Source organism: Kwoniella shandongensis, chromosome 10 (genome assembly GCF_008629635.2).
Source record: "Kwoniella shandongensis chromosome 10, complete sequence".
NCBI lineage: Eukaryota > Fungi > Basidiomycota > Tremellomycetes > Tremellales > Cryptococcaceae > Kwoniella > Kwoniella shandongensis.
In genome coordinates this window covers 1,353,486-1,372,112 of record NC_089296.1, presented here as the reverse complement: position 1 = coordinate 1,372,112, position 18,627 = coordinate 1,353,486, and the positions used below count along the sequence as shown (strand labels likewise).

Here is an 18,627-nt window from a genome sequence, read left to right as displayed (position 1 = left end):
ACACATCCGAGGATGCTAATTAAGTTGGTTATGATTGATGATTGATGGATGGGATGGTGAATGGTATCTACACGTCGGCACTGGTCCTGGCGCTAGAGAACTGACTAGGCTTGGTGGACTGTCCCTCGTCGTGAGTAGATCGAGCATACGCCTTCTCGTTGGCTCGCTTCTGGGTGAGTTCTTGGTCGGCGACAAACTTGTGCGATCGGTAGGCAGGTGTTCGAGAGAGGTAAAGAGCGTCAACCCTACGAAATGAACCGGCAATTAGCTTTTGTGGTTGTGTACTGGTACATGCACGCGCGACTCACTCCTCAATGGACATTCCCTTGGTCTCGGGGATACAGAAGTAGGCGAAAACGAAAGACAAGGCGAGACAACCGGCCCACACAAAGGTGATACCGGTACCGATCTTCGCTTGAATCTGAGGGGCAGCGAAGCTGTAACGATTGAGGTCAGTACGTGACCGTTCAGTGTGAAGACAGGTTCGACTCACGCAATGATCAAGTTGAAGAGCCAGTTCGCACCAGTACCGAGAGTGACACAAAGACTACTCAATCGGATGGGGAAGGTTTCACCACAGACGACCCAGGCGACAGGTCCCCAACTGGATGCGAAAGCAGCGATGAAAAGACATGTGAAAGCGATGAGGACATCACCGGCGATCTTGCTGTCGGGGTGAGCCTTGGAGACGGCACCGACGACGATTTGACCGATGAACATGGTAGCAGCACCGTAGAGAAGGACGGGTCGACGACCAGCTCGGTCGACAGCGAGAATACCGGGGAAGGAGAAGAGGACGTTGACCGAGGCAAGGATGATTTGGAAGACGTCTAAAAGGGGAAGAGACAATGGGTCAGGTCAAGTCGTCGATAACGGGACGATCCACTCACAGGTACTGTCAAGACCGGCGGTTTGGGCGAACTGAACACCGTAAGAGAAGAAGAAGTTGACACCGGTGATCTGTTGACCAATCTGAACGCAAACACCGATCATGGTCCTCCACAAGATTCGGTCCTTGGGTGAGAAACATTCAGAGTAGTGGGCGGCACCTCGTTCTTGGTCCTTGATAGTAGCAGCTCGGACTTCCTCCATCTCAGCCTATTACAAAACATGATCAGCGCAGTTGGGGTACAGCATGGATAGAGTGTACTCACCTCGATGGCGGGGTCATCCACGGGGAGATCACGGAGGTTGGCCAAACTCTTTCGACAAGCGTCCCATCGTCCCTTCTTAGCGAGGAATCGAGGTGATTCGGGGGAAAAGAGGAAACCGAGAAGGAGGAGGGCGGCCCAGACCATCTGCAAAGAGACGGGGATTCTCCATCTACAAGCATAGTCGTCAGTGCATCGTCCACAAGTCTTAGCATAGGGTTTACTCACGAGATATCACCAGCATACGAACTCATACCCCAGTTGGTCATCGCCACACCCCAAATACCAAGGGTGACACAAAGTTGGAAAGAACCTATTATTGTGCCAAGGGAAAAGATGACATAAGCACAAGCGTGTCACAAAGCAGGAAAACAAATAGAGTGGCACGTACCGGTGACGAGACCTCTGTATCTAGGAGGAGATGCTTCCGCTTGGAATACCGGGACCAAACCTGATGTAGCTCCAACTCCGAGACCGGTGAGTAATCGAGCGACACAGATCTGAGCATAAGTCGTCATGGCAGATGTCTAGCGCGAAAGCATATCGTTAGCGCACAGCCCGTTATGAAAGAACAGTAATGCTCACCTCGATAGCGGCACCGATGAGGTAGATGAAGATGAAGATCATACATGTGGTTCGAAGACCGAGCTGCAAGTCGAGACGTGGAATCAGTATGAATGTCCTTCTGACTATGTAGATGGACTCCTGCTCACCCTGTCTGCGATGGAACCGGAACCAACAGCTCCGATTGTAGCACCAACACTGAGAAGCCCAGTGATCGCACTTTGTCTGGTGGTGCTCAAGGCGCAGAGACCGGCAGCATCACATGTACCGAATCGTCGTTGATAAGGAGCCATGTTGAACTGATCAAGAGATTGTCAGTCATCGTTGTCCTTTGTATGTTCGGTGCGGTCGACTCACCAGACCACTTCCCTCCGAGTTACTCCAACCGAAGATGACACCTGCCAAACTTTGGAAAAGACATAATGTCAATGCCTTCTTGCTGCTTCTCGCTGCTGTCGCCATGGTGTGTAGTGTTGTTTACCGGTATGTGCTGTGTGTGAATGTAGACTGGAAATTAATGTTAATGTCAAAGTTGATAATAGTTAAGTGTATACGGACAAACAATCGAGGTTGAGAAGAAAGAACAAGATGCATTCCATTCTCACATATAAAGCAAATTATTCTCTGTGTTAGGCCCTCGTCTACTCACCCGACTCCTACTCTCTGGACCCCATGCAATGCTTACATGATATGACATGGTGGGGGTGGCATAAGGGGGACCATTAGGGCGAAGGGGGTGAGGGGGGCAGGGGGGAAAGGTGTGAGAAAAAAACCTGGATGCGGTCCCCGGTCACATAACAGAACACTACCAAGAAACTGATTGATTGCTTGGAAGCTGGGCTAGGGTGGGAGGGAGGGAGGGCCGCATTCGGTCCCATTCCCTCCCTACCGTGGTTACAACGAAACGGATGCGTCGCTCGGTTGTACTGATAAACGAGCAAACAAGCATCTCTCTCAAATGACGATGGCTGTAAAAAGGCAAAAAGGTAAAAAATTGTTATTTAAACTTCAATTCCTCTGGTTTCACGCTGCAAGTGGCAATATGTGGCACTTGTCTTTTCAGGGTGGCATCATAACATAATATCCTGGAATCAATCCCATCTGCCGCCGGTAAATTGTCTTCTTTTACTCTCGGCCGAGCCAGTCCCATGCACCATACCGATAGTACACAACCCCGATGTATAGCTTTCACATGCAGTAGTACCGCTGTACATCCGTAACCACCCGATAGATTATAGGGCTTGAGAAAGATTTCACAGGTGACGTACCCTGATCCGATCTCGTCAAACCCGGCGGTAACTGACACTGAAGTTACGCAGTTTGAGGGCTGGGAATTGATATGATAGTACAACACCGAAGCGAGACACTACAATCGCGGAGGTACATTTGCGTGACCAACCCCCCCATCTCCAGCACTTAAACGAGTCCACCACGGTGACCCAATATGTCTCCAAACGCTCCCCGAGGTGGCTCAAACACTCACCGGCGGGGGGCCAGGATGATCCCCTCCGAGGAAAATGGAGCTGCAGAGAGGGTGGAATGGGTACCGAAGGGAACGAAACTCCGGACAGGTTTCGGCTCAATCGGCAAGTTTCCTTGGACAAGGACAAGCACCTCACGTATTCTCGGTGCAGTACTGAGAAGATGACTCGAGTCTGCATTTTTTATGACCTTCGACGGTGCATGTCCGCTGTGCGCATCTCCGTTGTCACTTACACACTCCGAGCATGAGCAAAATATTCACTATCGCCCGGTGCTTTGGGACAAGTCGAGCACAGTGCATACTGTCGTACAATTTCAGAATCCAAGCAAGCTCGACAGGAACACCTCACGTCAGATGTGCCCTGCACAGGGCAACATATTGCGGCAATGGCATTGTCAGGGAATATCAATCGACGGCGAGTTCCTAGTCTATCCCTCTACTATACGTGCCCTATTATACTTCGGGTCCTGTGGCTTGCGGCACTGGCATGTATCACGCGTGGTACACTCACACTCACTGCAGATCGTCGGCGAGGTAAGCGAGAGGCGGAAGGTGGACTACGTATCGGGATTCCCGGTGGAGGATAGGCGTGATTCGGAGGACGAAAGAGTTAGTCATTGTTTCAGCAGAGCTGTTGCAATTGCGTTTGCGTTTCAAGTTTGAATCGACATCGTATCCACTTGCACTGTGTCCACCACTGGAAATCCAGTTTTGAAGTCTAGATACCTCTTGGTATCTATTGTTTCCTAACTCGTGTCTGAATGATATCGGGCCACGTCGACATGAAGCTTTCAACGAGAATCTGTGATTGTGTTGTTCCCGTTGCTTTAACAAGGTTACGAGCTACACGAAAGTATAGTCTAGCGAAGACTTCGGTAGATCTACATACTAGCTGTGTATTCCACTACGTCGGGAATAATTTAGCGTTCTATGTCGGCGTTTGAGACCGTTTGACAGTGATTACCGTGTCATGATCATCATTCCTTTCACTGTTTCCGCACTCCTTCATTATTTTCTTATCTCCTGTGACAGCCGAGACGCTAGACATTGATCAGGTCTCGGTACTTGAACGTGTGACATACATATCAACGAGATATGACAAGCAGACCGCCTTCATAGTCGAGTGGACCTTGGTAGCCGCGAGCTTATGCCACAGATAAGCTGGTTCAGTTATATGTCCAGGTTCATTTGTGTAATCAACGTTGATTGATTCTTCCGAACCGAACCAATTCGTTGATAGTTGAGGAACCTGGAACCTCTCATAGCAATGCAAAGCGAAACGGATTGAGGATGGCTCCGAATTGGCAATGTCAACTGTGATCACTCTCCTCCCGTATGGTGAAGCGATGTTTTCACAATCTGCCATGTCCACTGTCTCCACTGTTGACGAATCGCAAACAGTAGGAAATGACGCCAAACGTAGCCTGCGCATATATCCTCCTGAGAATCGTTCGAGTCGGATGTGATCTGTTGTGTAAGTTCTCTGTGTCACGCATCGGAACAACGACTTAGAGCCACAAGCTCAGCGATTGTTTGAGCCCTGGACGTGGCGAAACGTCTCGAAAGTCTTGCTCAGCCAAGCATTGTGGGCTGTCAGTCTGCGTATTGCACAAGCTGATCAGCAGGACTAGCGGATACGTTCTACACCCCTTTCACCGTCGACTAATCTGTACATGAAATGGTAATGTACAATGCTCTCAAATCATCTAGTTCACCGCTCAAATGTCTGTGTATCCGTCAAGATGTCGGCATGGTCAGCGACAACGAAGAAGAAGGTACAGCGTCACACTCACAGTAATCAGGCTTCTTGACGTTCAAACCATGTTCTCCTAGTGCCAGACTGAGATCTTCCATCGTCAGCACCACGCGATTACGGTCCTGTAAAGGTACTACGATCAGTCTCTTGCAGTTTCGAGCTAGTGGTGTCAGAGAACAACTCACAGCTCCACCTGCGGGTCGACCGCGTCCAGCCGTCGCTCCGTTCAAACGTAACTTGGCGAAATGATAAGCGTCTCTCGATAGATCCGCGACGAATTTTTGCGCTGAAAGGGATAGCAAACGTTTTCTACGATGGAGGCAAGAGTGTCAACGAATACTGATCTACACATGACACGCTTGACAAGGATCCTTCTGGGTGAAGGAGACGAAACTCACAATCGGGGATCGGAACATTCGAAGCCGGATCGCTGTAGAAAGTACTCGGTGATCTCTTCCGGTACCTAAGAAAACCCGGCGTGTCAGTTACTGAATTGACGTCGGGACAGACAGGTGGAGACCTGAGTGATAGCAAAGTATCATGGACAAAATGATAACCCGGATGCGGAAACATAAGACTCACCAGAGGCTTGTAATCGTCCAACATGACCAGGAACTCTGCCAAACTTCTATCTCTCCTCGCCATCTCTTCTTCCCTCTTCGCTGCGAACATTTGTGTGACGTCGGGACCTGATGATTCTCCATTCGGTCTGAGAGGTTCAGACTCGCCATTCATAACTATATCAGCGGATTGAGGAGGGACTGAGGGGAGAGTTGTGGTGGGAGGATTGGGAGTAGAGGTTGAAGGACCTGCTTCGGCGTTGGTCTCGACGGGAACGCCGTTCGGCTCGGGGGCTACTGCTGGTGTAGCATTGTTGGCTGGAGCCGGTGATGATCCTGCAAGTGTGGATGGGTCTGACATGGTGCTTTGAGGTGTGGTGTATATGCATTGAATGATAAAGAGGTATAATACGAACAAAGTGATGTAGAGAAGTGGATGTACCGTGTTGTGCCACGTGGTGATGACAGATTGAATGCAACCGTGAGAAAGTAACAGTTAGCAGTTATGCTTTCGTCATAGTCAAATCCTATTTCAATCTCACTCAATCTCACACATCTTACACCTCTTCTCGTCTACACGTATACATCCCTCAAATCAACCTCCTTCCTCCCATGGTCCAATGACCACTCACACGATCTTAGTATAGCATCCGATCACACACTCATTCGACCATGTCACAGACAAAAGACAAATCACAAAATATAGGTGGAGGAGATGGAAACGACACTACCACCCCACACGGCAATCACACGGACCTCTCCTCGGACCAGTCACCGACACCACCTTCCACCACCACCTTTGACACCACCATTCGATCCCCATCGCCCCGGAAACATGATAATAACTCTATAGGGTTCGGCGTACCACCCTCATTAGGGACCACCACGCCAATGCCTACTTCGTCCATACTTGCCACTCATCCACATCTCGCTCATTACCTCTTCAACTTGCTACAAAACGTCCAGTTCAGCCCGTCGCGTACGACCAGCTCTCAACACCCTCTCAGTCTATCTTCATCTGGCGAATCCGACGGCAGCGATGAAGATGATCAGGTAGTCACACCAGCCGGCCATTCAGATGAACATGATGGAGTGGAAGGACTCGGTCAGAAAACGCCGAAAAAGGGTCGCGTGGCAAGATCAAGTGGTGGTGGGAGCCTGACAGGACAGGAAAGGGATGATTTGGTGAGGAAGATCGTAGAGCTGTTAGATAATGAGGAGGAGGAAGAGGTGAAGAATGTGCTGAAGCCGCACATGGGTGAACTGGGCAAGGTGAGTCTAAGCGAACCAATGGAAAGACCAAGCTGACAAATATGCTATCAACCAGGATGGCATCCTGATGGACCAAGTCTGTCTTGACTGCATGCATCGCAGAAGAGGTAGGTGCTTTCTCTCTCTCGTCTGCACTCCTTTGACTGACGTCTGATGCAGACGATCGCGAACACGTCCCATATGCCCCTCACCTCACTCCCACTCGAGCTCGGGGATCGCCCATCCCAAGTGCGCATCCCTTACGTCCTTACACGCCCACTCGTGTACCATCTTTCCGCAATCGTACTCCATTGGGACGACCTCACTCTCCATCACCCGCATTGCAAGCGTCGATCTTACACCCACCCGTCCACACCGCCCCCACTACTTTGTCCGCCGCACCAGCGGCTCCTTCTTCATCTTCTGGCCACAGTTCCTCTGGGTCACCAGTCGCTTCGCCTCGATTGCTCAACGCCAAAGCAGCAACGTTCAGCCCCACTCCTCGTGTCGTGTCTGCCCCGATCTCATATGGCAACTCATCCTTCTTACCTAGCGATCCATGGCGTGACGCACCCGCAGAACCCCCTCGATCTGCTTCACCTTTCGGGGCGATTGGACCGACATCTATGAGCAGGACGGGATCGAACTTGGCGATCGCTGCGCCGTTGTTCAGTGCTCATTCCAGTCCGTTCCATTCACCCGTTGGAACGCCCAATCGTGTCCCGATCAAAATGCCAGATGTGTTCGCTTCTCCCGTTTCGTCGATCAATCGACCTTCCACCAAAAGCTTCATCCCCGACGACGACGATGATGACGAGTTCTCCCCATTCGGCAAGGGACTTCCCAAGCTACATCACCATGACAATGCTCTGCTCAACACAGACGCCAGGACTTTCACTCCCTTCAGCTCAGCTAGCAATAGTGGAGATTACTTTGGTACGCTTCCTCTGTTATTTGTTGTATGTCTCCTTTACTAATGTTGTATCTGCCACAGGAGACTCAGTCGGCACACCCGAGCTCACAGCGGAGGAGATCAACAACGAAGCTGGAGCTGGGATGACACCTCTCGACGTGCTCTGTTCCGTGTTCACGTCTGTCCCTCGCGCGGAGCTAGAAGATGCCCTACACCGATCTGGATACGACTTCGAAAGCGCTATGGGTATGTTGGTCATGCAGCACACCGCGCCACGATCAGGATCGTCAACGCCTCAACGTGTATCATCACCTCGACCATTGCTCGGTGTTGGAAACAGAGGCGGCATACAGGTCAACCATCATGCTCCGAGAGAGGGGTATTTCCAGCAAGGTGGGAGATCGTTGCGGGGAGACATGAGTCCAGGATTTGGAGGTAGAAGTCCGGGAGGGCACGGCGGGAAGATGTGCAGGTACTTCTTGGCGGGTGAATGCAGGCGGTCAGACTGTCGCTTCAGGTGAGTTCCTTTCTTCCACGACGTTGTCAGTCTTGAGCTGACGTTGACCTCGCAGTCACGACATCGACCGAGCGTTATGCCGGTTCTGGTTACGAGGACATTGTGCAAAGGGGCCAAACTGCGAGTGAGTAGACCGCTCTGCTCGCCTAACGTCGCGGGACACTAACCGTACCGCAGGTTCCTTCATCAACTCCCTACCAACTTTGATGCGTCCGCACTCACCAGCGCGATGTCCCATGTTGAAATATCCCAGGATGGCTACGCTCGACCCTCCTCACCAGCCGTCTACACCCCGCAAGACGAGTTCCCGGATCTCCTTGCCGCTCGTCTAGGTCGAGGTGCACGATTTGACCCGTCTCGAAACCGATTTGCGAACGCTGTAAAGCGAGCCACGCCCATGCCTCTCAATATGATCCAAGTGTCAGGCGCGAGACAAGCACCATTACCATCGTCGAATCAAGGTCCTTACTCTCCTAGTCCTGAAGCTCGATCGCTCGCTCCACCAGCTGCACCCGTACCTCGACCTTCTCAACGTATTAAGCTGCGGCCACCCACATTGCTACCCACGCTTAAAACTGGTATCTCTACCAACGATCAGTATATGAACACTCGAGCGACAGCTATCCGACTGGGTCACGCACGAAACGCCTGTCTTGCAAGAGCTGCGGATGCCTTCCGTCGTGGAGATGGAGCGGCCGCGAAACGATTCTCGAGAGAAGGAAAAGCACTCAACCAGAGGATGTTGAACGAATCGTCTGAAGCCGCTCAGTCTTTGGTGAAAGAACGTAGAGCCGAAGCCCAAACCGCTGTGAGAGAAAGAGATCCAAACTGGTCGGACGATCCGTCAGACAGACAAGAAAGAGGGAGGGAATGTGCCGGCGGATTAGGTGTCATCATGGGTGTAGCGAGTAAAAACAAGGTACCGAATGGCGAGAGGGTTTCGGCGGATGAACGGACAGAGTGTTTGTTGGATCTACATACGTTGCATGGGAGTGAAGGAGCGGATATCGCGGCGCAGTTCTTGGCAGAGGTAAGTAGCCATGTTCGGGCAATCATGCTAGCTACACGTTGACACACCATACATCATAGCTTGAAAGGGAAAACTTCAGAGGTCTTGGTGAGTACCTCAACTTTACAACGACACGTCAGAAGCTGACCCTTCACCAACTCGAACAGCATACATCGTCGTAGGGGAAGAAAAGCACGTAGGAAGTCAGGATCCACTGCGAGGCGCATCGAAAATCAGACTCGCGACCAGTGTCAAGCAGTGTTTGGCCGAATGGGGATATGCTTGGAGCGACAGTGCTGGTGTGATTTGCATTGATCCATGTCGAGTGTAAGGGATGTATGCAGCATAGACATACGCACGAGCCTAGGTGAGTTCTTTTCCTTGGCCAGTGTATGTGATCAATGCTGTTATTGACTTTGAGCTATGTTGTAGAAGACGAGAAGAAGCAAAACTATTCATATACCAAAATGTAATCCAATATTTCATATCTCATATATCACATCACCCTCCTCTCAACATCGATCGCCTATCATCATTCCCGGCTGTAAACATCTTCATCCACGATCCGCAATACCACACCATAGCCAAACATAAACACGAAGAAGAAGAACGCGAGAAGCAGGAAAGAACAAGAATAAGAAGAAGACAAAGAAGATCCGTATGATAAATAGAGAGATGATATAGTGAATGCTGTATTCCGACTCATTTCTCCTCGTAGCCGAACACGTTGGGTCCGCCAGATTCATGATGCGTTGTGTGGTGTGTGTTTTGCGCAGAGCGCGATGATCCCTCACCATTGTCGGTTTGATAAGGCCTTCCATATGCGTCATAGCCAGAAGGGTCGTCAGAGGGGTTAGGTTGGGCGGAAGTCAAGCCTTGATTGTTTTCAAGCAGCTGGCGAGCGGATGAGGGAGTCTTCAAAGAGTCGTGCCCTTGGACGAATCGATAAACTACATATCCAAGTTCACGCTCTACCATGTCCGGATGAAGGTCGGACCACTCCTGGAACGACAAAGCCCTCTCAAGTGTGGATGTCTCGGGCTGTTTTTCTTTGCCATACGATTCAAAGAGCGATGGGAGTAGCCCTTCTTCTCTATAGCCCGACCACTCATCGTGGGACCTGTGTTGAGTCGCACGGTAATCTTTCCAAGCAAGATTTGGGCTACCGGCTTCATAATATTGGCGAAGATCCGATCTTGTGAGTACAGGCTCCAGAGGACGATCATTTCGCAGACGCCGATACCAGTCTGGTTCCTCCAATTTGCTCCATGGAATGTTTGGTTGGGAGACACGAGGTATGCCCATTCCTTCGCTGCCATTGTGAGCGGCGCTCAGGACCTGAGCACAAAGAGCAGTGCAAGTGGGTGTCCGGTGAAATTGCGCCTTCCTCATCTCTTTGGTACTCATGTGCTTCATCACACTACTTTCATCACCTCCAAGTCTGGTCCAGTTAAAGGTGCCAATCCATCGAGACAAGAGGCCACTATTGCCAACTTGTACCGTGAAATCCACCAGAAACTCTTGCTGATCTTTGTTACATTCTAAAAATGATAAGGCAGTCTCTTAGTCACTTGTCGTACCGATGCAGCTAGCAGATACGACCTGGAGACAGATATTGCTATGTCTCAACAGGCATGATAGGGGAAACAAACACTTACTGTTGAATGTGTCCTCCAAAGTCTCACCAAGTTGCCGAGGCATCCATTTGGATAGCTTGGTGCTTGGTGCTTTGCTTGATTTGCCCATGGCAGACTGTGTAAGTGAACGAGAAGTGACTTAAGATGTCCTGTGTGTGATCAGGCTTGCGATGGAGCAGAGCGTCTTCAAGTGGGGGGTTATTGATCTGTGGATGTCTCTTGGAGATAGGTATTGACTATGAAAGACAAGAAAGAGCAAAGGGCCAAAATGGACTCTCTTTATACCTTTATAGCCAGACCTTGCTTACACAATTAGCCTACTGTCCATTGGCAGATCCTTTACATGTATGACACGGATAGACAAATTGACTTCCTTTGGTGTTGCCCCTTGAGGAACCAGCAACAAAAGCCCCACACGCCATCTAGCATACAACAACTGGACGAAGCCACCCTGTCACATTGATCAACAGAGTCTTCACTCAATGAGGCCCTATCACACCATAAAGACAAGGTTGAGTGATGTTTGTGAAACGGCTCAACTATAACAAAAATGGTGGATGCAATACTCAGCGAGAATGACAAGCATGGCAAGAATCCAAAAAGAACAACCTCAGGATGAGTGTTGTGGCCTTGGATTGACTGAAGACCGAGTGATTATGTCAAGAGCAATAGCAAAGGTACAATGTATGACTTTCAATTGGGAAATCACTAAGCAAAAGAGTACAAAGATGAGAATAACCATTTTATTGCACATAAACGTATCATTTGGCGATCATCTACAAGAACTAAAGACTGAAGCATAGTGCCCCAAACATCAAACCGCCTCTCACAGTCTCAGGTGCTCATTGAGCAGGGCTTTTTGTTCGTCGGTGTATGTTTCAGCTGAGGACGTAAAGTCACGAGGAGGAGGCGGGGCTGGACTTGGAAGGAATGACGAGTGAGACGATTGTTGTTGAGCTTGCTGATTGGGATAAGATGCTGCGTACCCAGCATTCTGCTCAGCATAGCCATAGCCAAGAGGAGACACTTGTGACAGATTCTGGTTTGAATAACCTTGAAAACTGCCCGTAGCTGAGTAGTCGCCGGCCAGGGTTTGACCCACGGGCTGAGATGACGTAGCTCCTCCCCTCTGTTCGATGCTCCCCTTCTCCTCTCTGCAACGGCACCGTTCATTGTAGTGCTCTTGGGGTTCTGTCAGTATCTTTCGATACCTCGATTTGTCGTCGAAACTGATGTTGCTTGATTCTTCCAGAGCGCGTCGTAACACTTGAGCGGCGAGTGCTGTTCCGTGACGCGTCGTGTGATGCCCCGCAACCACAAACGACTCCCTGGTACTTTTGCTAAATAGTATTCGTCCTGGTTAGTTTTGATTCTGGGCGCTTTCGGGGTCTTCGTCCCACCATGAGGAGGTCTCGATGGCAGTTGCCAACGATGACTTCTTGCCCCAGGCTTCAACCTTGATCTCCATCCATTTCTTTCCCTGTTTGTCGGCGTCTAAGTCGGGAGCAATACGTACGCGACGATAACGGTATCAGCAGGGGAGCTTGGGTCACCGCGTCACCAGATGGGCTGAACCATCTTATAACTTATACAAGGAATCCGAGGGAATCGATACCGCTACTCACCACTGTGGGTCTCGGAATAGTCCTTACCGACATATGTAGGACACTTGTACCGATCTCCTGGCATGAAGGCGAAGTGTTGTGTAAGTGGTCAGAAAAAGGGTAGGGTAGGACGCTGATGGTATGATAAAGGCGGCGTGGAAGTGGAAATGAGTTTGGAAGCAATCTAGTAATCGGGTTGGTGGCGAAGGATAGTTCAAGAGTCGAGTAGAACGAGGGCCATAAGTACCTTTTCATACTACTCCACGCTCCCATGCGTCGATTGACGCACAAAGGCTAAACATCGATGAAAGGTATGCATCTCGCCATGCTTAAAAGATCCACGCTGTTGGACTTTACCGGCGATACTGAATGTGGCCGTAGGGTAAAGAGGCGTGGCGCCACTATGTTGAGCGAGGAGTCTCATTTGTCGAGGACGATAGACAGGCAGAGAATGCATGCAAAGAGGCAAAGGATCGCAAGACATATCTTACCGTCTCTTGCCTTTCTTCCCCTTGCCTTTGAACCGACTGCCACCACCTCCAGATTCTCCCGAACCTTTTGCAATCTCCCTCTCGGTCAACCTCAACATCCCACCTTCGAATCGACCAACACCAATACCCAAACCTCTCCCTCTCTCACTATCACCCTTCTTCCTTCCTTCCATACCCTTCTTCTTGCCCGTTTCCACACCGACCTCCGCTCGTCTTTCCAATTTCCCTTTCGGTCCTCTCCTTCCTCCTCCATCTTCCAGTCCACCAAGACCCTTGTGGTAATTACCAGCAGCCTTGGCTTCCGCAATTGCCTTTTCTTCTCTCTTCGTCTTGGCGTGCAACATACCCGTACGAATGTGAGCGGGGTGCGAGGAGAAGTGAGAGGTGGAAACGGTCTTCGATCCTTGACCTGGAAGTTCGTATGATGCTAATTCGAGAAGTCGACTAGTCATGGCGTTTCGCTTTTCGACAGGACGAGAGGCAGAGTCGGCGACGGAGTCAGGGATAAGGCCGGTAAGGAGCATGTCGTGGAGCGTTCGGTCAAGTTTGAGGTTAGACCTGAAGATAGGGGTATATTGATTAGCATATAGCTGCGCACTGTAGATGGCACTCGACAGCAGACGTACTGGTCTTCCTCTTCTTCACTCGCCGCTCGAGTTCTCTTCTGAGGTCTGGGTCCATAATCTTGCTCAATCTTCACACCCATCAACTTGGCCGTGTTGCCGTTCTGAATGACGGACGATGATAAGCACGTGTGTGACATTTAATAGCGGAGAAGACACGGAGAGCTTACCAAGAAGGCACGTTTCTCAGACGCTGACATTGACATTGGATCCCTCTTGGTTCTGCCAGACAAGGTATCGTCGAATACCACTTCGGGAACAGTGGGTTGGGCCGGTGCGACCGTCGTTTTGATCACAGACTTGCTCTTGCCATCTGTTTGTGGAACTGTTCAGATACGATCTTTCACCATTGATTGGATTTGATTTACTCACTCTTCGCGACTGCAGCTAGCTCGTCCTCGCTATCGCTAACGAAACCATCTTCCGCTCCCCAACCATCATCAGACGAGAAGTCCTCCGCCTCCTCATCACTATCAACCTCTGAGGTCCCAACAATGCCTGAGTCTGAAGCTTCGCTTCGTCTTCTCTGCGCTTGAGTACTACTCTCCGCCTCTGGAATGGGTTCTAGACCCAACATCGCCCTGCTTCTCGCTTCCAGAGCAGCCAGCATCGCTTGACGTTCAGAGGCGGCATCTACATCGTCGTCGCTCTCATCGTTTGATCCGCTACTTGACGTTGACGCAGCTCGAGGGCGTTTGGACGGCAGTGCAGATTTGCCCTTGCCCTTCTGGGAAGGCTTTGCGTTCTTGCTGGTGGAACGAAGCATAGTTGATTAGTGACTTGGGATGAATTGTATGGTAATAACGAAGTGGTTGAAGAAATCTTGAAGTGGACGAAGCATCAAGTGGAGGTAGAATGAGGACGGGATCAATTCTCTGACCGAGAATGGTATAAACACGGGCTCAAGCCTAACTCGGCACCCCAGAAACGAATAGGCCCGGCCATGTCGTGATAGGCGCCAGGTGTCCACGCCACGTTATTACCTTGTTTGGGTTGAAATCACTGTGTCGCGACAACTGCTGACGTCGGGAAGGAGAGCGTTGTTGCCACCCGGATGAGTACAGTAGATAGATAACACACACACATCGCATCTCTTCTCTCTCGTCCTCCTCCTTTCTTGCCATCAATCATACTCACATACAGCATTTGTAAGCACCATCTCTCGAGTCTGTGCATATAACACACGCTGATGGAGCACGTCTTCACTTCCCACCTATCTCTCATCGTCAAACCTCCTCTTTCTTATCCAACCGTTGCGACGCGCACGCGCCTCTGACTCATCCACTGCCTATCACTCAACAGCTCGGCAACATTAGCAGCCAATTCGATTCTCTTTCATCTTCCAGCGACACCTGTGAGTGATATCTCGTCCTTGCGGTGTGGCTGTGGACTCGTAGCTGATAAGCCGTTCTTTCGTAGACATCCACTTCAGTTTCATACAACATGGTTCGATCAAAGTTCAAGGATGAGCACCCTTTCGGTGAGCTTACCGAGACGTGACCAATCACCGTGCTGGTTAACGCAGACACTGATAACGTGTCCTCAGACAAGCGAAAGGCCGAGGCAGAGAGGATTCGTCAAAAGTACACTGACAGGATCCCTGTGAGTGTTTAGCTCGCTTCGGCAACCTCCCTTCGCGGCGACCATCCGCGACATAAGGCAGTCAAGAGGCTGACCTTGCGTCTATCACACAGGTAATCTGCGAGAAAGCTGAGAGGAGCGACATCCCTACAATTGACAAGAAGAAGTACCTCGTACCATCAGTGAGTTTGACTTCAGTTATGGTCATTACGCGACCTTTTTATTTGGCGAAATGCGAAAGGCACGATACACAATATCGAACTGGACGAAACGTGTACTGACTACTTCACCTTCGTAGGATCTTACCGTTGGACAATTCGTCTACGTTATTAGGTCAGTTACGATGGGCACGATGAGCACAGACATATAACTGACGTTGCTTTGCAGGAAACGAATCAAGCTTGCACCCGAGAAGGCTATCTTCATCTTCGTTGATGATATTCTCCCTCCTACCGCTGCCTTAATGAGCTCGATCTACGAGGAGCACAAGTGAGTAGCATGTAATCGATTCTGTTTCGTGCAGGTCGCTGACAAACATCTATCTGCAGGGACGAAGATGGTATGTTCACTACTTCATTTCTGGCGTACCCATCCACCACCCATTCACAATCCTGCCTTATATCCCCCCTCTGCAAACATAACACAACTCTTATCTCTTGCACCTAACCCTATTGCCCTTAACCCTGCTGAACCCCACGCTTCGTCCGCTGATATTCCTGTGCTTCCACTGTTGATCGCTGACCGACTCCTCGCAGGCTTCCTCTACGTCCTCTACGCTTCCGAGAACACATTCGGCGAGTTCGAAGTTGCCGAGTAATGGCTGAGTGATCCGATAGTCCGTCGATATTCCGTGTTCGTGATTGAGGAGTATCCAGTGAGAAGTAGGAGCTGGAGCTGAGCGAAGAGGAAGGAAGAAGGAATGGAAGTGAAGCTAGGTTGAGATTAGTGAGATACACCGCTCTGATTCGGTTTGGTGGGATTGTGTATGACTTGTATTATTCGCGTGTCGCGATGAATCGATAAAGTGAACAATGGGTTGCTGGTGAGCCTCAAGCTTTTTGCTACCCTGTTGTCGGCGCGGGGAGGGCTAGTTTCTCTTCTGAGCGCGAGTCGCTGTCGTCTTCCCACACAGCGGATTCGACAACTGGCCAGTTACTGTCTTACGCGACATCAGCGCGTCAACTGACTCTGGCTGATCTCTTCCTGATCTCACACGGGAACGTTTCCTAGACCTAGCTTCAGCTGCCAGCAAATTGTATCGTGCTACGTCGCTTGATCTGTAATCTCATTCGGCATCACTGAATCAAGCTCTACTCTTGCCCACACTCCAACAACGTATAAAGCAGTGCTATCATCAGTTTCCCATCTGGTAAGCTCAGCAGGGTGAGTGCAGATGGTGACGTGGTAATGCAAGCAACGCGTAGTGTGTCGACTCGACTCGCATGCGATTGAGTAGCTCTCAGAATCAACAGTGCCGTACACCCACTGCGCCCAGAAACCCAGAAGCCCAGAACGCATGCATACATGTACATATAAACAACAAAGTCTAGTCCTCTGTCATGGCCTCGTCTGCACCCGCATCCTTCGTCTTTGCCGCACCACCCTTCTTCACCTTGAGACCCTTCATCTTTCTTCCTTGCATCTTTGCCAAATCCTGTTTCTTCAAATGTATTCTACCGACCTTATCACCCATCTCGTCCGTCTCGATATTCTTCCTCTTCTTACCGAGACCCTTCTCGACGTCGCTCTTTGCCAATTTAGGTCTCTTGAGTGCCATCTTCATCATCTCCTCGTCGGCCGATTGTACCCTTCTCACTGAGAAATCGATCGAAGGTCCCATCTCGGTGAGTTGGAGTCGGGGGACACGGGAGCCCGAAGCGAGAAGTTTGGCCGTGTAAACTCGGAAATGGACAAGAGGGAGAGCAGTCGTAGCGTCGTCCGATTGTGACAGAGGACCGGCAGTGATGGAGATGACGTGTTCGAGAGTGTTGAGGAGAGGGAGATCGGTCAAGGGGTGACCGTTGTAGAAATCGAGCAAGTGAGACTTCAGTTGGATGTAGGTAGGGTGGGTGTCGAAGAGATCAGAGTGGAAGACCATCATTGGTCGAGCGGAGAGAGATGATTTGGGGGTCTAAGTTTGACGAAGCAGCAACAGTCAGCCACTGTTCCACTAGTTCATCCAAGATATCGCCTTCAGAGCTCTGACAGGATTGATCACTGTCGCAAGTGTACCTTTGCGCACTCACAGAGAACTCTGCCATGGACCTCAATTCCTCCACTCCCAACTCGATCATATCCAAAACTCTCCCATCAAACATCCTCGTAAACACCAGATCATGTGGTCGTTTCTTGCTATGTAATCCGGTGACCATCAAACTCGCATCGTTCTTGTTTGCGAAAAACTCGAGGGAAGAAGCGTCTTCGAATGGGTGGATATCGTTTTTACGAGAAAAGTTGATTGCTTCGGGTCGTTTGAGTGCGTACTGGGAAGCGCAAGGACGAAGCGCGAGCGAGACGAGAGCGAAGCGAAGCGATAGTGATCGCGACATCGAGACGAGAACGAGAGAGAAAGAGACGAGAACAGGAAGCGCAAGTCAGCTCAGTCACTTGGAACATATGTTTGAGACCATAGAGGACGAAGGAGGAAGTCCCCACTCACAAGATCCTTCATAACCGTTCTGACCTTGTCACTCGACGTCTGACCCCTCACAAAGATCGCAGTCTTCTCGTTCTCCACGATCTGAGGTTCTCTCCTGTCCAAAGCACGCTTCACCCGTGCGTTTTTAGGTTTTCTACGAGAGGATCCATCCCAACATTATCAGCAAATAGTCTAAAAGCCACAAGGATAGGGAGTAAGAGCCCGGTAGACTCACATTGTTCTAAGCATCGACATCGTAAGGGTGTTCTTGCGTTGTCGGAGTTGTGTGTAAAGATAGTTGAAGGACGAGAGTACTAGAGCAGACAAATGAATTGTTGATGATGTTGAACGGTGGTTGTGGTTGTGGTTGTTGCCGCACCAACTGCAATTTTTCAGAAATCTGGTACAACTACAAAAAAATACTCCCGGGGCTCCGAGCGGTGGAGGTCGTCCACATCGTTACTCCTCGTTAGGGAGGGAGCTCTTACCGTCGTTCCGACTTAGATGTATATGGAGTTACAATCTTGCAGCACGGGAGATCAAGTTCCCCTTGCGTGTGGCTGGAAGATCGTGGTATGTCTCTAGTGACTAGTGAGGAAGACATAGAACGCATATCCACCGGACACAACTGCGTGTCTGAACGACAACGCTTGGCCTTCAACGCTAGCAGCCTGACAGACTTAGAGCTGCAGCAACGTCTTCTCCCCTGTCGTATAGCGGTTGTGAAGTCTCCATGTATGTCTAGGCAGCTGTCAGGAGCCTCTATCGTGCTACTTACCAAAATAGTGCTGGAACGCGTATGACAGTGATGACTGGCGACGTTCTCACGCTACTCCACAGACCTTGCTG

At 50.3% G+C, this 18,627-nt stretch overlaps 6 protein-coding genes across 6 annotated transcripts; 2 read left to right on the top strand and 4 right to left on the bottom strand.

Moving 5' to 3' along the window:
* Nucleotides 1-67: 67 nt before the first annotated feature.
* On the bottom strand, nt 68-2,177 carry CI109_105885 (uncharacterized protein; the record flags this gene model as incomplete). The annotated part of the gene is made up of 10 exons (XM_032006807.1): nt 68-245; nt 309-437; nt 494-830; nt 891-1,098; nt 1,155-1,323; nt 1,380-1,464; nt 1,543-1,678; nt 1,737-1,799; nt 1,865-2,014; nt 2,073-2,177. 10 exons carry the CDS (start codon nt 2,175-2,177, stop codon nt 68-70), a joined length of 1,560 nt encoding a protein of 519 aa, XP_031858859.1.
* A 2,739-nt stretch (nt 2,178-4,916) lies between these two features.
* On the bottom strand, nt 4,917-5,875 carry CI109_105884 (uncharacterized protein; the record flags this gene model as incomplete). The annotated part of the gene is made up of 5 exons (XM_032006808.1): nt 4,917-4,924; nt 4,992-5,076; nt 5,140-5,263; nt 5,353-5,417; nt 5,537-5,875. The coding sequence occupies 5 exons, from the start codon at nt 5,873-5,875 to the stop codon at nt 4,917-4,919; spliced, it is 621 nt and encodes a 206-aa protein (XP_031858860.1).
* Nucleotides 5,876-6,186: 311 nt separating this feature from the next.
* On the top strand, nt 6,187-9,535 carry CI109_105883 (uncharacterized protein; the record flags this gene model as incomplete). Its single annotated transcript, XM_032006809.1, has 8 exons — nt 6,187-6,786; nt 6,842-6,893; nt 6,946-7,701; nt 7,760-8,195; nt 8,251-8,319; nt 8,373-9,225; nt 9,285-9,312; nt 9,372-9,535. The coding sequence occupies 8 exons, from the start codon at nt 6,187-6,189 to the stop codon at nt 9,533-9,535; spliced, it is 2,958 nt and encodes a 985-aa protein (XP_031858861.1).
* A 3,397-nt stretch (nt 9,536-12,932) lies between these two features.
* Nucleotides 12,933-14,325, bottom strand: CI109_105882 (uncharacterized protein; the record flags this gene model as incomplete). The annotated part of the gene is made up of 4 exons (XM_032006812.1): nt 12,933-13,494; nt 13,563-13,663; nt 13,730-13,872; nt 13,932-14,325. The coding sequence occupies 4 exons, from the start codon at nt 14,323-14,325 to the stop codon at nt 12,933-12,935; spliced, it is 1,200 nt and encodes a 399-aa protein (XP_031858864.1).
* A 677-nt stretch (nt 14,326-15,002) lies between these two features.
* On the top strand, nt 15,003-15,957 carry CI109_105881 (uncharacterized protein; the record flags this gene model as incomplete). The annotated part of the gene is made up of 7 exons (XM_032006813.1): nt 15,003-15,039; nt 15,106-15,161; nt 15,254-15,322; nt 15,439-15,473; nt 15,528-15,629; nt 15,689-15,699; nt 15,896-15,957. The coding sequence occupies 7 exons, from the start codon at nt 15,003-15,005 to the stop codon at nt 15,955-15,957; spliced, it is 372 nt and encodes a 123-aa protein (XP_031858865.1).
* Nucleotides 15,958-16,686: 729 nt separating this feature from the next.
* Nucleotides 16,687-18,033, bottom strand: CI109_105880 (uncharacterized protein; the record flags this gene model as incomplete). Its single annotated transcript, XM_032006814.1, has 4 exons — nt 16,687-17,271; nt 17,387-17,623; nt 17,800-17,932; nt 18,014-18,033. 4 exons carry the CDS (start codon nt 18,031-18,033, stop codon nt 16,687-16,689), a joined length of 975 nt encoding a protein of 324 aa, XP_031858866.1.
* Between the last annotated feature and the right edge of the window lie 594 nt (nt 18,034-18,627).